The sequence below is a fragment of the Oryctolagus cuniculus genome, chromosome 11 (genome assembly GCF_964237555.1).
Source record: "Oryctolagus cuniculus chromosome 11, mOryCun1.1, whole genome shotgun sequence".
NCBI lineage: Eukaryota > Metazoa > Chordata > Mammalia > Lagomorpha > Leporidae > Oryctolagus > Oryctolagus cuniculus.
This window is the reverse complement of record NC_091442.1, coordinates 34,338,375-34,361,762: the sequence shown is the minus strand read 5'-3', so window position 1 is coordinate 34,361,762 and position 23,388 is coordinate 34,338,375. Positions and strand designations below refer to the sequence as shown.

Sequence of the window (23,388 nt, the reverse complement as noted above, 5' to 3'; positions counted from 1 at the left end):
CTTGTGGTGCTGGCATCCCATACTGAAGCCCAAATGCCCCTATTTCCATCCAGCTTCCTAGGCCTCTTCCAACTAAGTGGAAGACCAGGATGGAGTTTGTGGCTTCTGGCTTTGCCCTGGCCTGTTCCTGGCTATTGCAGCCACTTGGGGAGAGAATCAGGGAGTGGAATATCTTTCTCTCCAGCTCTGTCTCCATTTCTGTCTCCGTCTCCATCTCTGTCTCTTTGCTGCTCTACCTTTCAAATAAATAAATCTTTAGAAAGAAAAGAGTGAGATGGGACCAGAGAATCCTGAATAAACTGTGTCTGAATGTTGAATCTGAGGCTGACATCCACTGCAGAACTGAGCAATCGTAACACAGTTCAGAAATGCCAAATGCTCCTGATAACAAAACAGAGGCCATGGCCACATGTTAGAAGAGATTAATTGGTGGGGCTGACACTGTGGCGCAGCAGGTTAAAACCCTGGCCTGAAGTGCCAGCATCCCATAAGGACACCAGTTCTAGTCTTGGCTGCTCCTCTCCCAATCCAGCTCTCTACTATGTCCTGGGAAAGCAGTAGGAGATGGCCTAAGTCCTTAGGCCCCTGCACCCATGTGGGAGACCCGGAAGAAGCTCCTGGCTCCTGGCTTGGATCAGTGTAGCTCCGGCTGTTGCGGCCATCTGGGGAGTGAACCACTGGATGGAAGACCTCTCTCTGTGTCTCTGTAACTCTCTTTCAAATAAATAAAATAATTTTTTAAACAAGAAGAGATTAATTGGAATCAATACTTAAATGTGAACACTGGCAAAAAGTTGCATTATAAGTACAGATATTTCTCTAGCATAGATCTACATGTATTCACATCTGAACAATTTCACAATTTTGGACTCATATAAAGTGCTTGGCATGAAACAGGAGCTCCATAAATAATTTCTTTACCTTTCTAATCAAATGAGTAATTTCTCAAAAATGAATTATAGAGTTTCACTTGAAATTTAACATACAAAGAGGCAAAAGCTTTTAAATCCTGTACTTTAGGCATTTATACCATTTGTAAAATGTGTACAATGTATTAGATGTTTATTACACACTCCTTGGCTTTCTAAGCTGCAAGCCCTTAAACATAGGCGCCAGTGCCCTGCTTCCTTCTCTGACCCACTTACTCAGCCCCGTAATTCCCTCTCCCAGCCTTCTTCTGTGGGCTCTTTTATCTGCTACTGTGGTGGTGGCTTCCAACATGATTTCTTTTTTTATGAGAGACTAAGGAGAAGAAGAAAGGAGTGTTTACTGTGAATTTGCAACTGAAACATCCTCATGGCTTGATTTGTTTTTCGAACTTACAATCAGATTGCTAAAGATGATGCTTCATCGCAGAAAATCTGCCCTCTAGAGAAGCATACGTTACTAAACTCAAACAACAAAACAACCCCATATTTCCCAAACAAAATAGTGAAGTGTTGAGTAGTACAGGAATTGTAACTGGGTCTATACACACACACACACACACACACACACACACCTTGCTATATGTACTACAGAGGTAAACACTTCACAAGAATGCTATGAGGGAGACAAAAGTCTTCTTTTTAGAGGTAAGGAATGAAAGGTTTGAGGGTTTGCATCATGTTCCCAGGGCCATCAGCTACAAGTGGAGACTTGGATTTGAAACTTTGGTTAATCTGATATAATGATATAGCATTACTATACTTCTGATCTCAAGACTACTCCTGTTATCTCCAAACTATATAAATTCACGGACATAAAAATTTGACTTCAGATGGCAGAATCTCTATGTAGCTACAAAACAGTTATAAGACAAAGGAAAACAAATGTCCAGAAAAGTCTTTTATTAGCTATTATTATTCTGCTGTCCTCTTTCCTTAAGGATCAATAAACTGAGAATTTAGATCTTTTAAAAACTGTTCTTACCTTAGCTGGGGTTTGTAAAGCCAAACCTATGACTCAGTCTAGTCATGATTCCTACTACTGATGACCTTAGTAAAGCCAGTGTGGACTGATGACTTGGATTTCTTTGAAAATGAACTCTCTTGTGCATTTGGAAGAAAATATACACATTTTGATAGCTGCATTCAATTTAAACTTTCTTGTGATACTAATTGATAAGAAATCTACAGTATCTCATTCTTTATTTTTCCCCACCTTGATTGTAGCTGTAAATGTATTCATTGCAAAACATATTTGTAGAAATTAATACAGGACATAAAATTATCATATTTTAAAACAAGAAAGGCCTTTAAAGACAATCCGGTCTTGTCCTTCCACTTCTTATATGAATCCTGAAGTTACACTTTATCCTTGAACTCTTAAAGGCTGCCAGAGTTGGCTTCACTGACAGAAACAGACCTTATTATTTTTTTCAACGATGGGAAAAATGTCTTCTAATCTTATAATTGAGGACTTTGTCTACATCATATTCTGCACTCAAATGTTTATCTTACCTCCAAATCCATCAGGCACATATGTTTTAAGAACAATATTGCAGAAAATTGTTGGCAGTGATAACGGTTTATTTCCCTCATTCCGCAGGGAAATGTGTCGGTAGCCTGCTTGGAGGCCATCCAGGGGGAGGATCCTCTGGCCAATCAGCTTGTTATTGTCATCATACACTGCTATTCTCAAGACAGCCAGGTCAGGCAGGATCACCTGCAAACAAAGAACAGAACTTTCCATAGATTTTTGTAATGCAGCTCCCAAGCACCACATCTCTAGGAATCTGGACCACACCCACACTGCTCTGCCCCTTTTTTATCCCCTTAAAGACAGGTTTGTTTATTTTGAAATTCAGAGTTACAGAAACAGAGGAAGACAGAGAGAGAGAGAGAGATGGATTTTCCATTGGTTTACTCCTCAGATGGCCACAATGGCCAGCACTGGGCCAGACTGAAGCCAGGAGCCAATACCTTCATCCAGGTCTCCCATGTGGGTGGCAGGAGCCCAAATACCAGGGCCATCTTCTTCTACTTCTCCCAGACCATTAGCAGGGAGCTGGATTGGAAGTGGAGCAGCTGGGACATGAACCGGCACCCATATGGGATACTGGCACTGCAGGTGGTGGCTTTAGTCACCGGTCCCTGCTCTACTCTTAAATGGTTCTTTAAGGAAAATAAACTCATAATCCATTTGCATTCATAAAGTACTCTGTGTAAACTAAAATGCCCGAGACAATAAGAAGGGCCACTGGAACAGGTTTCTTGGAAATCAGCCCATCAAAAATGCTGGCTGAAATGGATGTGAAAATTACCACTCCAACCCTTGTCACCCTTCCCCACACCCACCTATGTAATCTGTAAGGAAAAAAGAGACTCTGAGGAATAAAGTGACTCCTTAATCTCAGAGTTGCCAGTGACAGCGTTCTGATTCTGTGATGTATCTACTACCTGGGGTACATCTGACATCTAGTTATGCCTGGTTTTGAAAATATGGCGAGTATCTTCAAAGAAATGCATCATGTATAAAAAATGTATATATGAGCCGGCGCCGCAGCTCACTAGGCTAATCCTCCGCCTAGCGGCGCCGGCACACCGGGTCCTAGTCCCGGTCGGGGCGCCGGATTCTGTCCCGGTTGCCCCTCTTCCAGGCCAGCCCTCTGCTGTTGCCAGGGAGTGCAGTGGAGGATGGCCCAGGTGCTTGGGCCCTGCACCCCATGGGAGACCAGGAAAAGCACCTGGCTCCTGGCTCCTGCCATCGGATCGGTGTGGTGCGCCGGCCGCAGCGCGCCGGCCACGGCGGCCATTGGAGGGTGAACCAACGGCAAAGGAAGACCTTTCTCTCTGTCTCTCTCTCTCACTGTCCACTCTGCCTGTCAAAAAAAAAAAAAGTATATATAAATTTGGATTCCACTTGTTTCTTACACTTCTCAATTTTCAACACATTTTGAGACATTAAATAGAGTTGGATAAGTAACAGAGAAGCATTACTATACTTCTGATCTCAAGACTACTCCTGTTATCTCCAAACTATATAAATTCACGGACATAAAAATTTGACTTCAGATGGCAGAATCTCTATGTAGCTACAAAACAGTTATAAGACAAAGGAAAACAAATGTCCAGAAAAGTCTTTTATTAGCTAAAAGCAACCAGGGTATCTCAGCTTATCTAAATACTATCTATAGCTGGGCAATATATTAGTTGTCTACTTGTATGTGGAGATGTTAATTTAATTCAACTTCATGAAGGCAACTAAAATTCTGTCAACTTTACTCATTCCTGTTCCTCATGTTATGAGTAGATGCTTGGGCTTTGCCACTCTTAAAAGATTCATGCAAAAGGCAAAAATGAAAATAATAAGAAACAAAACTTAAAGCGCTTGATAGCAGTGAAAGGCAATATAACTTCTGAAGAAGAAGGAAGGTTCCAGAATTGTCATCTTGTTGTTGGAGCTAGAATTATTACATAGAAAAACTAAATTGGATATTTCCTTGTTCATCACAGAATGCAAGATTCAATTTTATGATCTCTAGAAATGTGTGTAGGGATTCTTCTAGCTATCATGCTGGCAATACCGGCAACAAATCCAGATATATTAAATTGAAAAAATTGGAAAAAAACAACAGATCACACCTGTTTACATCACATCATCACAGAGTAGAGATGGTGGCAAAGGGAAAAAGATTAAGAGAGTAAAAACTGAGCATTAGTGAGAACCACTGTGATTGTTCTCGGGATCCAGCGTATAGTAATGAGAGACAAAAAGGAAAACACTGAAAATAGCACACGAAGCAGAAAACCTGTGAATAACAAAAGAAGCCACACTTTCCGTATCCACTCACCCATTTGTAATGACATTTATGGACCTTAATTTTGGGTGCAGCATCTCACCTGACCTCTTGGCGAATGGAATGGTGCAAATAATAGCTACTGCCAAAGAAAGGAAGAACTCTAATTTATGAGGGTGTCCACCCATGAGGGCATTGCAAACCTGGAACTTGGGCAATCCCATGTAAGAGGGGGGCTCCACTGAGGAGAGGGTGAGACTCACTAAGAATGCCCTACCTTCCGAAATACGAAAGATTCTTCATTGTAAACTGGATTGAGTCCATTGTTCATAACCATACGTGTTCGGAATTCTTTACGTATGGTGTCAGTTGGCAATCCATACATATCCACTTCTACGTATGTGCCAATTTTCTTATCTGATAAGAACTGACCTGATATGACCTGTAACAACACAGAAGTAGGATGAAAGAAAGGTATACTTGGTGCAATCAGCAGTAACAAAGAGTAATCTGGATATTAAAAATTCTGTATTTTGTAAAATTTAAATTACCTACAGAAATGATGCATTCAGTACTTACAAACCTAAACATTATTGGGCAACTACTACATGCAAAAAGCTGTTCTAGGCAGAGGTTCTACCTTCTGTAACTGTCTAGAAAAATAATGAGGAAAACGTACATGAGTCACATAATATAAAGAAATAGTGCTCACAGCATCTTCATTTCAACTACGTGTCCACACCTATGAAATGAAAAGATGGATTCAGATACACCCTAAGGTCCCTTCAGAGCTCTGGCCATCTGTTACGGCATACTTAGTACTGAGTTATTTTAAAGGTTTTGAAAAGAGGTACACAGAGAAAAGCAATGCTAGAATTTGACTGTTATGCTGCACTGATATTAACACTGGTCAATCATGACAGCATTATATATTTGTAAAGAACAATGGTAAAGTCTACCTACTATAAAGCTATGGAGAGACTATTTTTCATATGCTTTCCAAATGACTACTCATGTTTTAGGTTTTTTTTTTCCTCTAACAGCTAACAATTTTGAAGTAGTTTTTTTTTTTTTTGAGGCATAACTGATACAGAACAAACTACATATATTTAAAGAGCATGCTTAGATAAGTTTGGACAAGTGAGTACATCTATGAACTTGTCACCACAATTAGGATAACAAACATTTCCATCATCCCTGATAGTTTTGTTGTGCTCTTTCCTAATCTTATCCCTCCCTTCACCTCTGTCCAGAGGCAACCAACCACTGATCTACTCTGTCACTATAGTGTTCATTCTCCAGAAGTTCATATACATAGAAGCACATATTGGGTACCTTATGATGCTTTTTTTTCAAGGTTGCTAGTAATTTTACCAGTGAGAAAGTGTGTCTCATAAAAGGGGGATTTTTAATCAAAGTGGAGAGCAACACTTGGATCTTACAATCTGACAATAAATATTTTCATTGTGATTTCTTCAGGACTTTCTGTATATAAATTTACTCTGCACTATGGAGAGCAGGGTCCTTACCTGCACTGAGCAAGTAGCGGCTATGACACCATCAACAGGAGTTTCAGAGAAGGGATCAAATGTTCGATCAGGCCGCCTCATGAAATCCGGTTTGAGAAGGTACCTAGTAGGACCAAAGCACAGGAACTTATTACAGTAGTATCTTTTTATAAAGATGAAACACCTACGATTTGAAATACCAAATACTTGTTTTTCTCCATCAGTAACTTAGGGGCTAGACTTTTAGGCAGAAGGTGCTGTCATTTTGGAAAACACGAAAGTGCATCAGAATGTTTCCTAGATTGCAGCCTCAATGGGACAAGGATGATCCTCTTCTCTTGAACTTTATTTTATACCATAGGCCTGTTAGACAGATCACAACTTATTCCACAAGATAACAACAATGAAAACTCAATCATCATAGCTGATACAAAAACATCATCAAGATACAAAAACTGTATCTGACATTCTACTTCTTTATCAATGATCCTTTATTACTACATTAAGTTTTGAGATCTGATAAATCTGATGTCTCCTATATTTTCAAAGTACATAAAATACTTTGTGAGATCAATAACAACATAAATGACATATGAAAATATTTTATATTTATATTCACAGTACCATGAAAATTATTGTGGCTTTCGGATTACATTCAGAATCAAAGGAGATGTGAAATTTCAGTTAGAGGCAGGTAAAATTAAGGACTGATTTTTTTCCCTACTTTCTAATAAGGAAAATTAGACAAGAAAGTGAAATAAAAGACATCTAGACTGTAAATAAAAAAGCAAAAACATTTCTATTCACGAATAATATGATCCTGTATATAGAAAAGCTTAAGGAATTAACTTCAAAAAAACTATTAGAATTAATGAGTTCGGGGCTAACGCAGTGGCACAGTAGGTTAATCCTCTACCTGCAACGCTGGCATCCCATTTGGGTGCCGATTCTAGTCCTGGCTGCTCCTTTTCCAATCCAGCTCTCTGCTATGGCCTGGGAAAGCAGTAGAAGATGGCACAAGTCCTTGGGCCCCAGCACCCAGGTGGGAAACCAGGAAGAAGCACCTGGCTCCTGGTTTCGGATTGGTGCAGCTCCGGGCGTTGCGGCCATATGGGTGGTGAACAAACGGAAGGAAGACCTTTCTCTCTGTTTTTCCCTCTCACTGTCTGTAACTCTACCTCTCAAATAAATAAATAAAATCTTAAAAAAAAAGAATTAATGAGTTCAGCACAATTGCAGGATACATGACTGATGCATGAAAGTCAATTGTATTTATTTCTATTCACTAACAATGAATGATCCAATATTGAAATTAATAAAAACAATTTAATTTACCAGAGAACCAAAAAGAATAAAATACTTATGAGCAAATTTAACAAAAATAAGTACATTTACTTTGAAAACCAGAAAAATAGCTAAAAAAATTAAAGAAGACCTAAATAAATGTGTCTTTTTTTTTTTTTTTTTTTTTGACAGGCAGAGTGGATGGTGAGAGAGAGAGATTGGTTCACCCTCCAATGTCTGCTGTGGCTGATAAGAAGCCAGGAGCCAGGTGCTTCTCCTGGTCTCCTATGCGGGTACAGGGCCCAAGGACTTTGGGCCATCCTCCACTGCACTCCCTGGCCACAGCAGAGAGCTGGACTAGAAGAGGAGCAACCGGGACAGAATCCGGTGCCCCGACCGGGACTAGAACCCGGGATGCCAGCGCCGCAGGCGGAGGATTAGCCTATTGAGCCGCAGTGCCGGCCTAAATGTGTCTTTTTTAAAAATTTTTTATTTTTTAATTTATTTTTGACAGGCAGAGTGGACAGTGTGAGAGAGAGAGACAGAGAGAAAGGTCTTCCTTTGCCATTGGTTCACCCTCCAATGGCCGCCGCAGCTGGCGCGCTGTGGCTGGCGCACTGCGCTGATCCAAAGCCAGGAGCCAGGTGCTTCTCCTGGTCTCCCATGTGGGTGCAGGGCCCAAGCACTTGGGCCATCCTCCACTGCACTCCCTGGCCACAGCAGAGAGCTGGCCTGGAAGAGGGGCAACCGGGACAGAATCCGGCACCCCGACCAGGACTAGAACCCGGTGTGCCGGTGCTGCAAGGCGGAGGATTAGCCTAGTGAGCCGTGGCGCCGGCCGTAAATGTGTCTTGATTAGGAATAAAATATTGTTAAGATGGCATTACTTTCCAAGTTGGGAAGAAGGTACTTCCAGGAGTCCATGGAAAAATGAAATTAAATAATACATCTATTTGGTACAAAACATTATTGAAATCTATGCATAGTCTTCTCATTATGTGTATTTTTGTGAACTTTTTGAAGATACTTCATATGCATGAATTTCACAACTTTTTGAACTAAAAATAAACTTATCTTTTGATTCCATTATCCACAAACATTTTGAAGTAAAGTGCTACATGAATACAGAAACATGAGAGAAAAAATAGCCATATTGCTTTTTCATCTCTACACAATTCTAATTTCATGTTTTCATTTAACCTTTTAGTGTTTTGCAGAATTATACTTCATTTTTCACTTCTTCACTCATAGCTGCTAAAGAGTTCTATTTCTGTAAACTAGACAAAATTCATACTATTATTCTTGGGTAGCTTCTGTTTACATGACATGCAAAAGAATCAAGAGATGGCAAAGGTTTATTCCCAGCTGAATTAAATTTAACTTGACATCCACAACTTTATTACATATGAAAATTACTTCATTTCTTTATCTGTCCTGGTAAAACACACATATTTAGTATTTATGTCTCTAGTTCACATCCAAGTGAGCAAAAATCATTACCTGTCCCAAATAAAAGAGCCTCCATTATTGAATCTAAAGTGAAAGAATTAAACTCTAGAGTGCATGTGTAGGATGAACTACTTCACTTTAGGTTAAAAAATAACCTGCTAACAAAATGGGATAGATTACGAATGTATATTTGCAAATACAATCTACCCAGAGATTTTATTTCCATCGAAATCCTCAAACGCAGCTCACACTCAGCAGCTGCTAATTAAAAATGACATGGTTTCATTATAGCTCTAGTATGGAGTCTTGACACTAGGTGACAACAGTTTAAATCACATTACTCACCCGCACGATCCATTATACTCAAATTTTCCCTGATTCAATTGCATCGCTAAATCTGTCAAGAGACAAAAATAATTTAGCATCTCATCTCCCTGGACAAAGAAGATCCTGACATGGTGATTTTAAACAATGGAAATCAGATTGTTCCTGTACCCTAAGATCAGCCTTTAACACCACAGAGGCGCTGCTGGCTTGTGTTAAGGCACAAAACTTTCTTCCATGTTGAAATGACCTCGTCTTTAATTTAACCACAAAACATGTTTTCATAAAGCTCATGCCAGAATTGCTTTCAAAATGAGATTCATCTGTGTGTTACAAGGTTGGTCATTCAGTGGGGAGGGCTGCTATATAAAGTGGGAGAGCATGTGCATCCTGCCCCTGGAGGAAGGGGATGCCAGGGAAACAGGGTCAGCATGAATACCAAACTCCGTTAAAAAGAATAAACTATGAACTAAGTGAGGCTCATGCAAAAATTACTGGCTCATTCTCAGAGTCAGACATAGGGAGAATTCTTCCTCAGCAGTCTAACCAGGCAGGGTATGGCTTATGGTCTTTCTTTTGCAAGTGGATGAAACCTTCTTGGGTAAACCCATAGATTTCAATGCTGTAGGTAAAGCTAACATGATGGAATCCAACCTCAGCTGGCCTAGTGAATATGCTGCTTTAGAATCAGGTAATCCACACTATCGACCCACCGACAATTGAGGACATCACTGGACCCTTTTTCATGTATGTAACATCAGTAGTGCCTTTTGTTTTGCCCCTGCTAGAAACTCCTGGGGATTGTCCTCGTGCCGGGTCTAACTCTAACACAGCCAGGACTGTGCAGTGTCACAATGCTGACTCCAGTAGCAGAAGCTTCTCCTGACTGAGAAGCCTTGATCAAAGGGTGGGAAATGCAGTCACTTGCATCCATGACAGCAGGCAGTAAGGTGCACCCATTGCTGGGTGGACCGGGAAAGGTAAAGACCCTAAGTCCGGAAATACGAATGGTGCCCTCATGTGGAAACGGATGAAGAAAAAAAAGGATTGTTGGTTGTGGCTTCTCTTTTATTTTACCAATTTTACAAACCGTGTTGTAGCATTAACCATATAAAATGAATAGGTTTTGTGGAGAATTTCTATCTATTCTATTTCATAGTTTTATCTGTATTTTAAATAGTGTAGTCCTTAACTCTTAAGCAAACCTTGAAAACTTTAAAAAATTGCTTATGCATTTATAAAAATTTGTCCATCTCCTTCCAAGAGGAAAAAGAATATTTATATTTTAGAAATCTGCTTTTGAATACACTTTGGAGGACCAATTTGTAGATCAATAGCTCTAAAAATCTATAACTCCTTCCACTGAAATTTAGAGTTTATCTGATAACATTCTGTATTTTTACTGTGAGTTGCCACCATAACACTCATATATGCTAAATGTTCACAGTGACCAGGGAATTTTCCAAAGGAGAAGTGCATTATGGTTATTGGACATTAATACCCAAAGTTTTTCCTTTTAATGTAAGAATTTGATCAAAAAGGGAGAAAAATAACAAATAATTTGGGATAGGTGGTAATGCTTATTAGAATACCCATGGATTTAATTAAAGGAATTTGAATTTAAATCAAAACAAATTATCTTCTACCACTGTTTTATTGCTCTATTCTGGGTTTTCAGTATCTCACCATTATACAAATCTGACAACACACTGTTTTGCCAGATGCTTGCTTCTTTTTTTTTTCCTTTTCTTTTTAAATGCCCACAGCTAATTGAGGGCACCGTGGCACTGTCCTGTCAAAGCATTCTCATGGAATTCGAGGTCACTGGACATCACTCCTTACCTGGGGTTTGATAGTTCAGTGAAACCATCTGGCAGCCGGCGTTCCAGAAAATCTGAGGCATGTAATTACTGGAATCGACTCGGCCTCCCTTTGGGTAAATGCGACTCATTTGCCGTTTGTTATAACTGTGTAACTTATTAAGGAAGATAGACAAACAACAGTACTACAGCAGAGGTAAATACACAACCAAGAGCTAAAGCAATCAAGGGCTAAACTAACAATGACAAGCACGTAGAGGAAAACCACAAATTCCACCTTGGTAAGGGATGCTGAAGTAGGAAATCACAGGCCATCCTGGGGATGATAAACACCATTCACATCGGAGCCAGCTGTCACAGCTGCCATGGTCTTTCACATGTGATATTTTATTGGCACTACAACCAAAACGAAATCACAGATATTTATCTATTTTAGAGACTTCTGCCACATCAAAGCACACCAAACCCTCCTTCTACCTGTTACATAAAGGATACTTTACAAATTCAATTGCATGTGTCTTCAAGTAGCCAAGGCCAACTGATTCATTAAAAGAAGACATGTTATAATGAATATTGCGTTCTGCAAAAGAAAAGCAAAGATGCACTCAGAAAAGTAAAGTTCCAAGCATCCTGAGTCTGAAAGCTTGGTGGTGAACACTACGTGATCATGTCAGGGGTCCCTAGTTTTAATATCCTATGGATGGAGACCACTGACTTTAAGATAAAGAAACTGTGAATTAAACTTGAAGTCATTAAATAAACTACATGTATTCCAATTGCCAGGGTAATCCCTGAAATATGTATTTTTCATGATGGCTCCACTATCCCAGAAATGACTATGAACAGTTTTTAAAATTTTGTATAGGAGGATGCTTCAAAAAGCTCCTGAGACAAATGGAATTAAAGGATGTTTTTATTTTGGCAAAAAATGAAAATTATGCATAATTTTTTCAGAATATCCACTTTCCATGAACATTTTGAAGATCCCTTGTATGCTTTTTGTTATCAACTTTTAATTTTAAAAAGTCCTATGAAAACATGAACTCTAATAGAAGTTCACAGTCTTTCAGAGCCACCTTGTGGATGATTTTGGGAATGACAATGCAATGCCACCCCATGCCAAGGACATGCCAATTATAAGGTGAGATGGGACCAAGTCAGATCAGAGCTCATTAGCAAAACAAAAGAAAAGCAGACAAAAAAAGGCTATTGCATTTAACCTGTAGTGTTACCTTCAGCCACATGGAAACCCTGAAACTTTACAGGCTGTGCGTAGTTGATCATTGTGGACAAATACGGGTGGATATTAGTGGTAGCACCTACATATTTATAAGATGCCATCCACGCCTGCTCATCTTCTACAGTAACCAGGCCCTGTGAGCACAAAGAAGAGAACATAAGAGTCGATGGCTTCTACAAGATCCACAGATATATGCTAGACTCTTCCTAAAGATAGTTTGCACGTACATACACACACAAACTGAAAAATAAGACCCTTCCCTCCCAATTGTATTGAAGAACAATTTAAAAAGTAGAAATCTCCCAAATAATGCAAAAGAAAGTAGCTCCCAAATAATGCAAAAGAAAATAATCATAAAATATTAGGCATATCTTCACATTTTTAGGACATTTTTGGAGTTTCAAAGAATATTAAAATATTCAAGAAACTATAACTGATGTCACAGCAAGGCTGTACAATACAAGGGTACTTCAAAAAGTTCATGAAACAAGGAATTTAAAAGATAAGTTTAAGAGTAGGTGTTTGGTGTACCCAGATCCCATAGCAGATGTCTCAGTCTGAGTTCCAACTCCACTTCCTATTCCAGCTTCCTGATAATGTGCATCCTGGTAGGCAGCAGGTTATGGCTCAAGTATTTGGGTCCCTGCCACTCACTTCAGATACCCAGATTGAGTTCCTGGCTCCTGGCTTTGGCCTGGCCTAGTCTTAGGCTATTAAGGAGATTTGAGGAGCAAACCAGCAAATGGATGATTCTCTCTTGCTCTCACTCTCTCTGCCCTTCAATTAATTAATTAATTTCTAGATGATTAATTTATTTTAGTGCAAAAGTATGTTTCCACAAAGTTTTGAAGATACCATATCTCTTCTGTATACCAGGTATTATCATTTATATTTTCATATGTTGAGGCACAGGGTAAAAAACAATGAGCCTCAAAGTTTAGTGAGCATCAGAATTGCCTGCAGGTGTTATGACAGGTTGTTAGGACAGATTCTTGGTCCCAGCCCTCACAGTCTGTAGAGAAATGAGTCTGAATGAGGACCAAGAATTTATCTTTCCATGGGTAGTTCCCGGGCTGTTGATCTGGCTGGTCTGGGACCATATTTTATAGTAGCAGAACTCCAGAACTGAAGTCAAACATGCAAGTGGTTTATAGTACTTTTGTTTTTAATAATCTTTTCATTCTATTTTCCCATGGATTTTTAAAAAATTTATTTTATTTTAAAGGCAGAGTTATGGAGAGGCAGAGGCAGAGAGAGACAGAGGTCTTCCATTCACTGGTTCACTCTACAAATGGCCGCAACGGCTGGGGCTGAACCGATCTGAAGCCGGGAGCCAGGAGCTTCTTCTAGGTCTCCCATGTGGGTGCAGGGGCAAAAGCACTTGTGCCATCTTCCAGTGCTTTCCCAGGCCATAGCAGAGAGCTAAATTGGAAGTGGAGCAGCCAGGACTCAAACTGGAGCCCATATGGCATGCCAGCACTGCAGCCAGCAGCTTTACCTGCTAAGCTACAGTGCTGGGCCGGCCCCTATGGTACTTTGTAAGAAGTGCTTGTTTTTAAAATAGTCTGTTAACTCACTACATGGGATATATTGACGCTGTATTACTCTACACATAGCAGAAAAGAAAATGAATTATTTTAGTTTACTACTTGATAAACCAGAAAAAAACAACAAAACCAGTAACAAGAAATAATTCCTTCCAAAGAGATCAACATTTTGCAGATTTAGAAAAGACAAATTTCCTGTATGGACTGAATCTAGGTGGACAAACTACTTGGTCACCTGAAGCCACCCATGAGCATAAAACAGTCAGATTATTTGTCTGTCGTAACTGATGTCTAAATAATCTGAGCATTCTAAACCATCACAATGATTTCACCAAAAAAACATGAGATAAGTAACCAAACGATGCCATTTGTTTTTAATCATTCCCTTCAGTTGTACAAACTCTCACCATAAAATCAGGACAGACATGAAATCTGCTTCCTTCTTGTGTGTTTAGTGACAATAAATAGCACCAATATTAAGTGCCAGGCACTGGGAAGAATTCTTGTACAAGCTCATTACTGTCAGCTAAGTAACATGAGGATTAAAGCCCTACCCAATGACACTTTAGAGGACTGAGGTCTTGAGGGTTAAAATAACTGCAAATAAATGGTAATGACCAAATATCAATCAACCTGTGCAGTGCTGACACTAGTACCTTAAGAAATTCTAGTAGGTGCAGACACTGTGGTGTAGTAGGTTAAGCCTCTGCCTGCAGTGCCAGCATCCCATATGGGCTCCGATACTAGTCCTGGCTGCTTCTCTTCCAATCCAGCTCTCTGCTATGGCCTGGGAAAGCAGTGGAATACAGCCCAAGTGCGTGGGACCCTGCCCCTGCATGGGCAACCTGGAAGAAGCTCTTTGTATCAGTCCCAGCTCTGGCCCTTGCAGCCATTTGGGAAATGAAGCAGGAGATGGAAGAGTTCTCCCTTTGTCTCTCCCTGTCTCTGTCTGTAACTCTCTCAAATTAATAAATAAATCTTTAAAAGACAATGACTAAAAGAAATTCTAGTTAGCATGAAAGAAGAGGGTATTTACATATATTTTAGTAGAGGGCTGTGATCTGATTTATCCACAGTTCTTTAAAATGTAATACATGGGGCTGATGTTGTGGTTTATTAGGTTAAGCCCGCATCATGGTGCCACCATCCCACATGGGCTCCAGTTCAAGTCCTGGCTGCTGCTCTTCTAACCCAGCTCTCTGCTATGGCCTGGGAAGGCAGTGGAAGATAACCCAAGTGCTTGGGCCCTTGACTGATATGGGAGACCCAGAAGAAGCTTCTGGCTCCTGGCGTCAGATCAGCTTAGCTCTGGCAGTTGCAGTCATTTGGGAATGAACCAGTGGATGGAAGACCTCTCTCTCTCTCTCTCTCTCTCTCTCTCTCTCTCTGTAACTCTGCCTCTCAGGTAAATAATCTTTTTTTAAGACAATGGTTTTTTTTAAAAAAAGAAATTCTAGTTAGTATAAAAGAAGAGGGTAGTCACAAAAATTTTAGGAGAAGGCTCTGAACTGATTTATTCCCAGTTCTTTAAATGTAATACTGACACAGTGTGCAGATAGGGTCTCATTCCACATAAGATAGGACTTCACAGGCAGTAAGGTACAGAGTTCATGAGTCAATTCACAAAGCAAATTTCTGCCTGTGACTGTCATCAGTGTCATTACTGTATAATAAACCATGTATACGTCCTAAATAACTCCATTTTGACTATCATGAAGAATATTAGAGCATAAAAGAAACTGAAATAACTCTATGCAGTAATACTCATGTTCACTAGCTAGATTTAGCTAGTCCACAATGCACACATACTTCAAAACATCAAATTGCATATCATAAATACACAATTTTACTTGTCAATGAAAAAAATAAACTTGAACAAAAGAAACTGAAAATGTGACTCTACCTTTCTTACAATAAGCCTAATATCTAATAGCATCCCAGAAAGTATTCAGTATAAAATTAAGTAGTAATAATTCAGAATGTCACTGCTGTCAGAACCACTATAACATGGACTTGATGACCTGTTAGCTCAACTTTATTTTCAAATTCAATATACTGATGTTTAGGTGATCTTACTCCAGGAATTACCTCTCTAATTCCAGTTAAGAAAATCCCTTACTGCATCAAACACCTATTTTCAAGAAAATCATCTAATTCACCAGCCCTGAATTTATTATTTATAACAGGACTGCATAATTTCATCCCTGCAATTCTTTCCTTCGGAAATGTTTACATTGGATGCATCCAGCTTGCCAATGATTAGTCCATAAACACTAAGACTTATGATCTGAAGGCTGGGGGGAGATGGAGGAATAAGAACACTCAGTTCAAAATGTTAGTATTAGAGGGCCACATATGGGTGTCTCAAAATGAAAAGTCAATTTACAATGGAATTATTTGGTTACCTTTTTGTTATTTTCATGGTCAAGATCATCTGAGGCCTAAATTAGAGAAAGAAATTAATTTGTTTACTTCCCTATGGGGCAAAATCACAAATTTAGTAGCCATATGTATGTTTTCATAAATTTATGCAGATGTGTTACTTCATTTACTTGTTAAGATAGGAAATTTTTGAGGCCATAAATCCATGGAGAAAAGAAAGTACTGAAAAGATTTGATTATTTCACTGTTTTATATACCAGAATTATATGACTTTTGGCTACAGAAACTTGTGCCATTTTTGATTCTTCAATATATCTTTTTAAATTATTTTAAATTTTTTTATTTGAAAGGCAGAGGGACACATTGAGAGAAAGAGATAGACAGAACTTCCATGTGGTGGTTTACTTCCCACATGCCCACAACAGCCAGGGCTAGGTCCAGGTTGAAGCCAGGAGCTGTGAACTAAATCTGGGCAGCCCACATAGTGGCAGGGACACAACTCCTTCAGCTGTTGCCTACTTGCTTTCCAGTGTTCACATTGGCAGAAAGCTGGATAGAAAGCAGAGCTAGGGCTAGAACCCAGACACTGTGATAAGGATGTCACAAGTGGAATCTTAACCATTGCATCATATGCCTACTCCAGCTTTCTTAATATATCTTGAAACCATTTAGCCCTGTCCTCTCCATTTTTGCTATCTTCTTTTCCAATCCTGTCCTAACAGCTTTTCTTGCTTCCATTCAATTTCATTCTAAATCTGTCACCACTGAGTAACCCTGGCCAGCTTTGAAAACCCGTATCAGGCACAGCAAGCAGCTAGCATAATGGTTAAGATGCTGGTGTTCCATACTGGAGTGCCTGGGTTTAGTACTTGGCTCTGGCACCTGACTCCAGAGCCCTGCTAATGCAGACCCTGGGAAGAAGTGTAATGCTCAAGTGATCGGGTTTCCATTACCATTATCAGTCTACTCTGACCCCTTTTAAAGTTTTTCAATGCCTTCACTTTTCACTCACAGTTTGAATTTCTCCTAAACACCTCCAAAATCCTACATCATCTCATTCCCATTTATCTGCTCTTTGTTACCCTGTTTTACTCTATCCCTCATTTTTTTTTAATTTATTTAATTTTTTTGGAAGTCAGAGACAGAGAGAGAGAAGGAGAGACAGAGAGATCTTCCATCCATTACTTCACTCCCTAGATGGTTGAAATGGCCAGTGCTGGGCTAGAAGCTTCAACTAGGTCTCCCACATGGATGGCAGGGACTCAAACACTTGGGTCATCTTCTGCTGGTTTTCCTAGGCCATTATCAGGGAGTGGATTGGAAGTAGAACAGCCAGGACTTGAACTGATACCTTTATAGGATACTGGCATTGCAGGCCATGGCTTTATCTACTGTGCCACGTTGGCCCCTCTATCCCTCATTCAGTTCACTCTACTCACATCACCTTTGTTATGGTTGTAGTCTCTTCATGGAAAGTTACTCCTCTATCTCTGTGTGTGGCAGATTCTTCATTCCACTTTGGGTCCTGGTTTTCTTATTCCTTCCATCTCATCACTCTCCATTTTATTTTTTTAAAAAGATTTATTTTATTTATTTGAAAGACAGAGTTACAGAGAGAGTAGAGACAGAGAGAGAGGTCTTCCATCCACTGGTTCACTCCCCAGATGGCCACAATGGCTGGAGCTGTGCCAATCCGAAGCCAGAAACCAGGAGCCAGGAGCTTCTTCCGGGTCTCCCACATGGGTGCAGGGGTCCTAGGACTTGTGCCATCTTCTACTGCTTTCCCAGGACATAGCAGAGAGCCGGATTGGAAGAGGAGCAGCCGGGACTAGAACTGGCACCCATATGGGATGCCAGTGCTTCAGGACAGAGCATTAACTCACTGCGCCACAGCGCAGGCCCCCACTCTCCATTTTAGTGCTTATTTTAATTTTCATGATAGCACTCATTGTAAGCTATAATTAAACTTGACTACTTATTTGTTTTTGGTCTGATCCCCACCCACTTCTCTAAATTATAATCAGCCTAAGGGAAGAAAACAAGTGTGTGTGTGTGTGTGTGTGTGTGTGTGTGTGTGTGTTTAAGATTTTATTTATTTATTTGAGAAGTAGAGTTACAGAGAGAGGGAGAGTCAGAGATAAAGGTCTTCTGTCTGCTGGCTCACTCCTCAAATGGCAGCAACAACCGGAGCTGAGCTGATTTGAAGCCAGTAGTCAGGAGCTTCTTCCAGGTCTCCCATGTGAATACAGGAGCTCAAGCACTTGGACCATCCTGCACTGCTTTCCCAGGTCATAGCAGAGAACTGGATTGGAAGAAGAGCAGCCAGGACACGAATTGGAGCCATAAAGGATGCTGGTGCTGCAGCGGAGGTTTAGCCTACTAAGCCACACTGTCGGCACCAGCAATTTTGTTTTGACCCTTACAGATTGCAATGGCTTAGACTGTACCTAATAAAGGTAGGTACATGGTAATCTTTCTTGGGTGAATAGCCTGAAATATTTTTATGCATGTATATTAGGAAGAAGATGTACAATGTACAAAGATGTACAATTCATGGAAATGCATGTTATGAAAAAACAGTGCATGAATTTATAAATGTTTTGCATCAAAATAAACCTAATTTTTAATTATACTTTTCCACAAACTTTTTGAAGTATCCTTACATAACTAGTAAAACTGCTAACTTCCTTACTGAGGACTTAGAATATTTTGAGGTCAATTCCCTTATGATTGCAACAGGTTAATTGGTGCCACTGGGATTTTGTTTTCCGCCCATCTACAATAATGTGATAAATGATAATATTTTTCTTTTTTTGACAGGCAGAGTTAGACGGTGAGAGAGAGAGAGACAGTGAGAGAGTTATAGACAGTGAGAGACAGAGAAAGGTCTTCCTTCCGTTGGTTCACTCTCCTAATGGCCGCAATGGTTGGCACTGAGCTGATCCGAAGCCAGGAGCCGGTGCTTCCTCCTGGTCTCCCATGTGGGTGCAGGGACCCAAGCACTTGGGCCATCCTCCACTGCCCTCCTGGGCCACAGCAGAAAGCTGGACTGGAAGAGGAGCAACTGGGACTAGTACCCAGTGCCCCAACTGGGACTAGAACCCGGGGTGCCAGCGCCGCAGGTGGAGGATTAGCCAAGTGAGCCACGGCACCGGCCTAAGTGATAATATTTTTAATGGCACTAGTTAAATGAGTAGTGATTGACACTGAACATGCTTAATTTTAACACTCTTTTTCATTTCATTATGTGTGTGTGTGTATGTGTGTGTGTGTGTGTGTGTGTGAAGTTCTAGTCACCCAGCAGGCAGCAGGGACTTTTGTCCACACCAATTAGAAGGGGACTATAGACTACGTAATTCTCCTGTAGTTGTTGCATTTCCAAAATCGCATAAATAGCAGTAGCTACTTCTTGAGAGTCATTAAAGAAAAGGGATATGAAGAGTCTGACCTTTTTGACACTATTTGCAACAGCTTCCTTGTGACCCAAGTCATCTGCAGAAAGTTCATTTCCAAATTTGAATTCGGGGTGAGCTTCCTCCTCTTGGTCAGCTTTGTGAAAGATGAAAGGAAAATCTTTGAGCCAAATTACTACCAAGCAATTACACTTCACCCATAACCTTGGGTAGAACATAACTCTAGGTTTCCATGACCTATAGTCTGTAACCTCTCACCATCATTACTAAATTTCCATTTAATATCATTTTTCTAGTCTACCTTTCCTAGCTGGATGAAAACTATTGAAGTCAATGGTCATGTTCCATATAAAATGGGAGAGGCTTAACAATTATAGCATTAAAAGAACTGTATGAATTCATGCTGTTATTCTCAGGGTTAATGTGTATACACACACACAATTTTGGTATTTTCCACTGCTTGTATCAGAGTCCTAGGAGCTATACACCATTCCAAATCTAATTAGGCACATGCTTTCACTAAGAGCCTTTTCTATTTTCTACAGCCTTCAGCCAAGCCTGTGTTCTTGAACTATGCTTAGTGTCCTCTTGCTGCTGTTCTGATAAATTTAACTTACAGATTCTAGCCAGGCATGTAGAGTAGGACCATCCTGTGACACCAACGTAATTATAGCCAACTGACTGACCAGAACTCCAGCCACATTTTACTGAGGGAACCTAAGAATCACATATATAACCCAGCTAGTAGGAGAAACAGGCCCAGCAGTTGAACTGCCAGTCATGTGATGAATGAGTCATCTTGGGGAACTGGCCCGGCTGAACCTTCAGAAGACTCCAGTCTCAGATGTCATGAGAAACCAAAAGGAGAACCCACCTATCTGGGCCCAGAGGACCCACGAAACTATGAAGGGTAATAAAAGTGTGTGTTTCAAGCATTTCAGTGTTGAGGTAGCTTATCACACAGTAACAGATCACTACAACAAGCATCAGTTGAAGAATATCTAATAACCTTGGCCTCCCAGACTCTCCTTTCACAAAAAACTTTTGAAAGTAACCCATTATGACTATTCTCTGATAATGGACTCAAAACCATGGTTTGGACCTACACTTGCATCATTTATGAACTCTGTCCTATAGACAGGAATCTTTATTAAGGGGTCACAGATGAGATGAGTTAATTCTCACAGCTTTCAGATTTTTACCTATGTATTTAACATTCCTAAAAGCATAGTTCAAATGTTTGGATAATAAATGCCCAGAGTTTTTTCAAATATTTATAAATTATTCAGCCCAAAACCATCATACAAATACACAGAATTATCTAACCCAATGCAAGTCCAAATCATCTTATGTTAAGCAAGGGAACAAATAATTTTCTAAAAACATCCCCAAACTCTCAAATTACCCATTTCAAATCACCCATTTCAAATCAAGCATATGGTTATGGCTATTAGAGCCAATATAAAATACAAGGTAATGGTAAATATTCAAATATTTTAAGCAAGGATGACTTTACTGACATTGTCTACCTGTAAAGATAATTATAGTAAGCTGGTTATTTGAAGGAATGTGAACTTGAAATTTTAACACTGATCCTATAGTTTAAATATAGTATGTCACCATCAAAAACTAGCATTGAGTCTTGCTCCAATGCAACAGTGTTGAGAAGTCCTGGGGCTTTATGCAAGATTAATGCTTTTTTCTCAGAGTTCTCCCTCTCTTGGACTTGACTGGTTACTATGAAAGTAGGTTGTTACGAAGGGAGCTTGGCACTTCCCCTTGGTCTCTCTCCTATGTGCTCTTACCTGGTGGTACCATCCACTCTGAGGCTCTGCTCAGAAGCTGAGACAACGCCAGCACTATACTCTAGGACCCCAGAACTATTAAGCTAAATAAACCTCTTTTCTTAAAAAAACTCAGAATTTGGTATTTTGTTATAACAGAGAAATAACTAAAATAGATGTCTATGAGTCTCCAGTTCACTTTGGGAATACATGTGAACCATTCTACCCATACAGTCCTTCCCTCGTCTTAATGCTATCATTATAATAAGACTGAAGTTCACGTTTTTGTCTGTAATAAGGGATTGCAAAATGTTCTTTTTCCTCCAACCCCTGCCTACTACAGTGAGTGTTTCAAGGGTTCTCTAGCTGTGCATTTTTGCTAAGCAGCTGAACACACCACAGGAAGGCAGGTGACTAAGCAACTAAAATCTGGTACCCAGAAAAATTGGAAGAAATCGTATTTGGAAAAATAACAAAACTGCCAAAAGATTAAGGTTGACCCATGAATACACACCTGACTATTGAGAATTAAAATGTCACCATTATATAAAAGGGTCCACTGAGACAAATTTACGTTTTTCTTACTTTAAGACGTGTCATGTAACTTTTAAAAAATAACTTACCACTTTCTATTTCCTCTTCATTATCATCCTCTAAAATGTTAGCTGGGGAAGCAGATTCTCCAGCCTCCATCATGCTTTTCAAAGCTTCGAGCTGTTCTATTATTAAAAGCAAACAAGAAGGAGATGGTAACAGATGTGAGATCACAACAAAATCTGGGCTTTAAGGCTAATACGGAGAAGGAGGAACTGAAAAGGGAAAGGAAACATCGTTTAAGCATTTGTTGCCCATATTCCTAAAATTCAGAATCAGACGCTATCTCACCCATACCTGGTGGTCTTGGCTTTCTAAGGAATGTACAACAACCACATTATGAACACACGATGAATAACAATTGGAACTTGGGAGAACTGTCCAAAATCGTGTCGCCAGGTTTGAGAGAGAAGCTGTGTCCTCATGAAAGATTTCAGGCTTGACAACGAAAGCTCAACCAATGTTATGAAATGATAGGAAAGAGACACGCATGTTGGAGATCAACAAAACTTTAGGAAAAACAAACAAACAAACAAACAACAACCTGGGTACTGGCCTGGGCAGCTGACCCAGAAGTTAAGACACATGCCTCCACTATTGGAGTGCCTGGGTTCAATTCCCAGTTCCAGTTCCCAATTCCAGCTTCCTGCCATTTCAGACCCTGGAAGGCAGCAGGTGATAGCTCAAGTAGTTGGGTTCTTCTACCCACGTGGGAGATCCGTACTGAGTTACTGGTTCCTGGCTCCAGCCCTGACTCTGCCCTGGCTGCTGTAGGAATTTGGAAACTGAATTAATAGTGGGTGCTCTGTCTTCCTCTCTCTCCCTTTGCTGTGGCACAGTGGGTTAAAACCCTGGCCTGAAGCGCCAACATCCCATATGGGCACCGGTTCTAGTCCCAGCTGCTCCTCTTCTGATCCAGCTCTCTGCTATGGCCTGGGATAGCAGTACAAGATGGCCCAACTCCTTGGGCCCCTGCACCTGTGTGGGAGACCTGGAAGAAGCTCCTGGCTCCTGGCTTCAGATCAGCATAGCTCCGGCCTTTGTGACCATCTTGGGAGTGAACCAGCGGATGGAAGACTTCTCTCTCTGTCTCTACCTTTCTCTGTAACTCTGTCTAATAAATAAAATAAATCTTCAAAAAAAATTTTTAAAAAGTATTTTCAATGGATATAACCAGGTTTATTATCCTAATATATAAAAAGGTTTTTATAAGTCAGTAAAATTAAGGTAAGTAAAATAATTTTTGTAAAAATGAGAAAACATGTAGGAAGAAATTATAAATCATGGTATCAAAAACCAGTTATCAAAAAGATGCAAATAAAA

The 23,388-nt window shown here is 40.0% G+C and overlaps 1 protein-coding gene across 37 annotated transcripts in view; it reads right to left on the bottom strand.

Annotated features, from left to right (window-relative positions):
• The window catches only part of PLCB4 (phospholipase C beta 4), a 439,427-nt gene that overhangs the window by 47,908 nt on the left and 368,131 nt on the right, over window positions 1-23,388 (bottom strand). For 24 of the 37 annotated variants that reach the window (XM_070052074.1, XM_051846249.2, XM_051846237.2 and 21 more), the window contains 10 exons: window positions 22,095-22,190; window positions 19,723-19,823; window positions 16,298-16,333; window positions 12,326-12,479; window positions 11,601-11,685; window positions 11,128-11,252; window positions 9,307-9,358; window positions 6,250-6,352; window positions 4,998-5,162; window positions 2,442-2,646 (listed from right to left, as the gene is read on the bottom strand). In XM_070052074.1, coding sequence (XP_069908175.1) covers window positions 2,442-2,646; window positions 4,998-5,162; window positions 6,250-6,352; window positions 9,307-9,358; window positions 11,128-11,252; window positions 11,601-11,685; window positions 12,326-12,479; window positions 16,298-16,333; window positions 19,723-19,823; window positions 22,095-22,190 — 1,122 coding nt within the window. The remainder of the gene's footprint in view (window positions 1-2,441; window positions 2,647-4,997; window positions 5,163-6,249; window positions 6,353-9,306; window positions 9,359-11,127; window positions 11,253-11,600; window positions 11,686-12,325; window positions 12,480-16,297; window positions 16,334-19,722; window positions 19,824-22,094; window positions 22,191-23,388) is intronic. The other 13 variants (XM_070052082.1, XM_051846253.2, XM_051846256.2 and 10 more) reach the window with 3 other exon arrangements.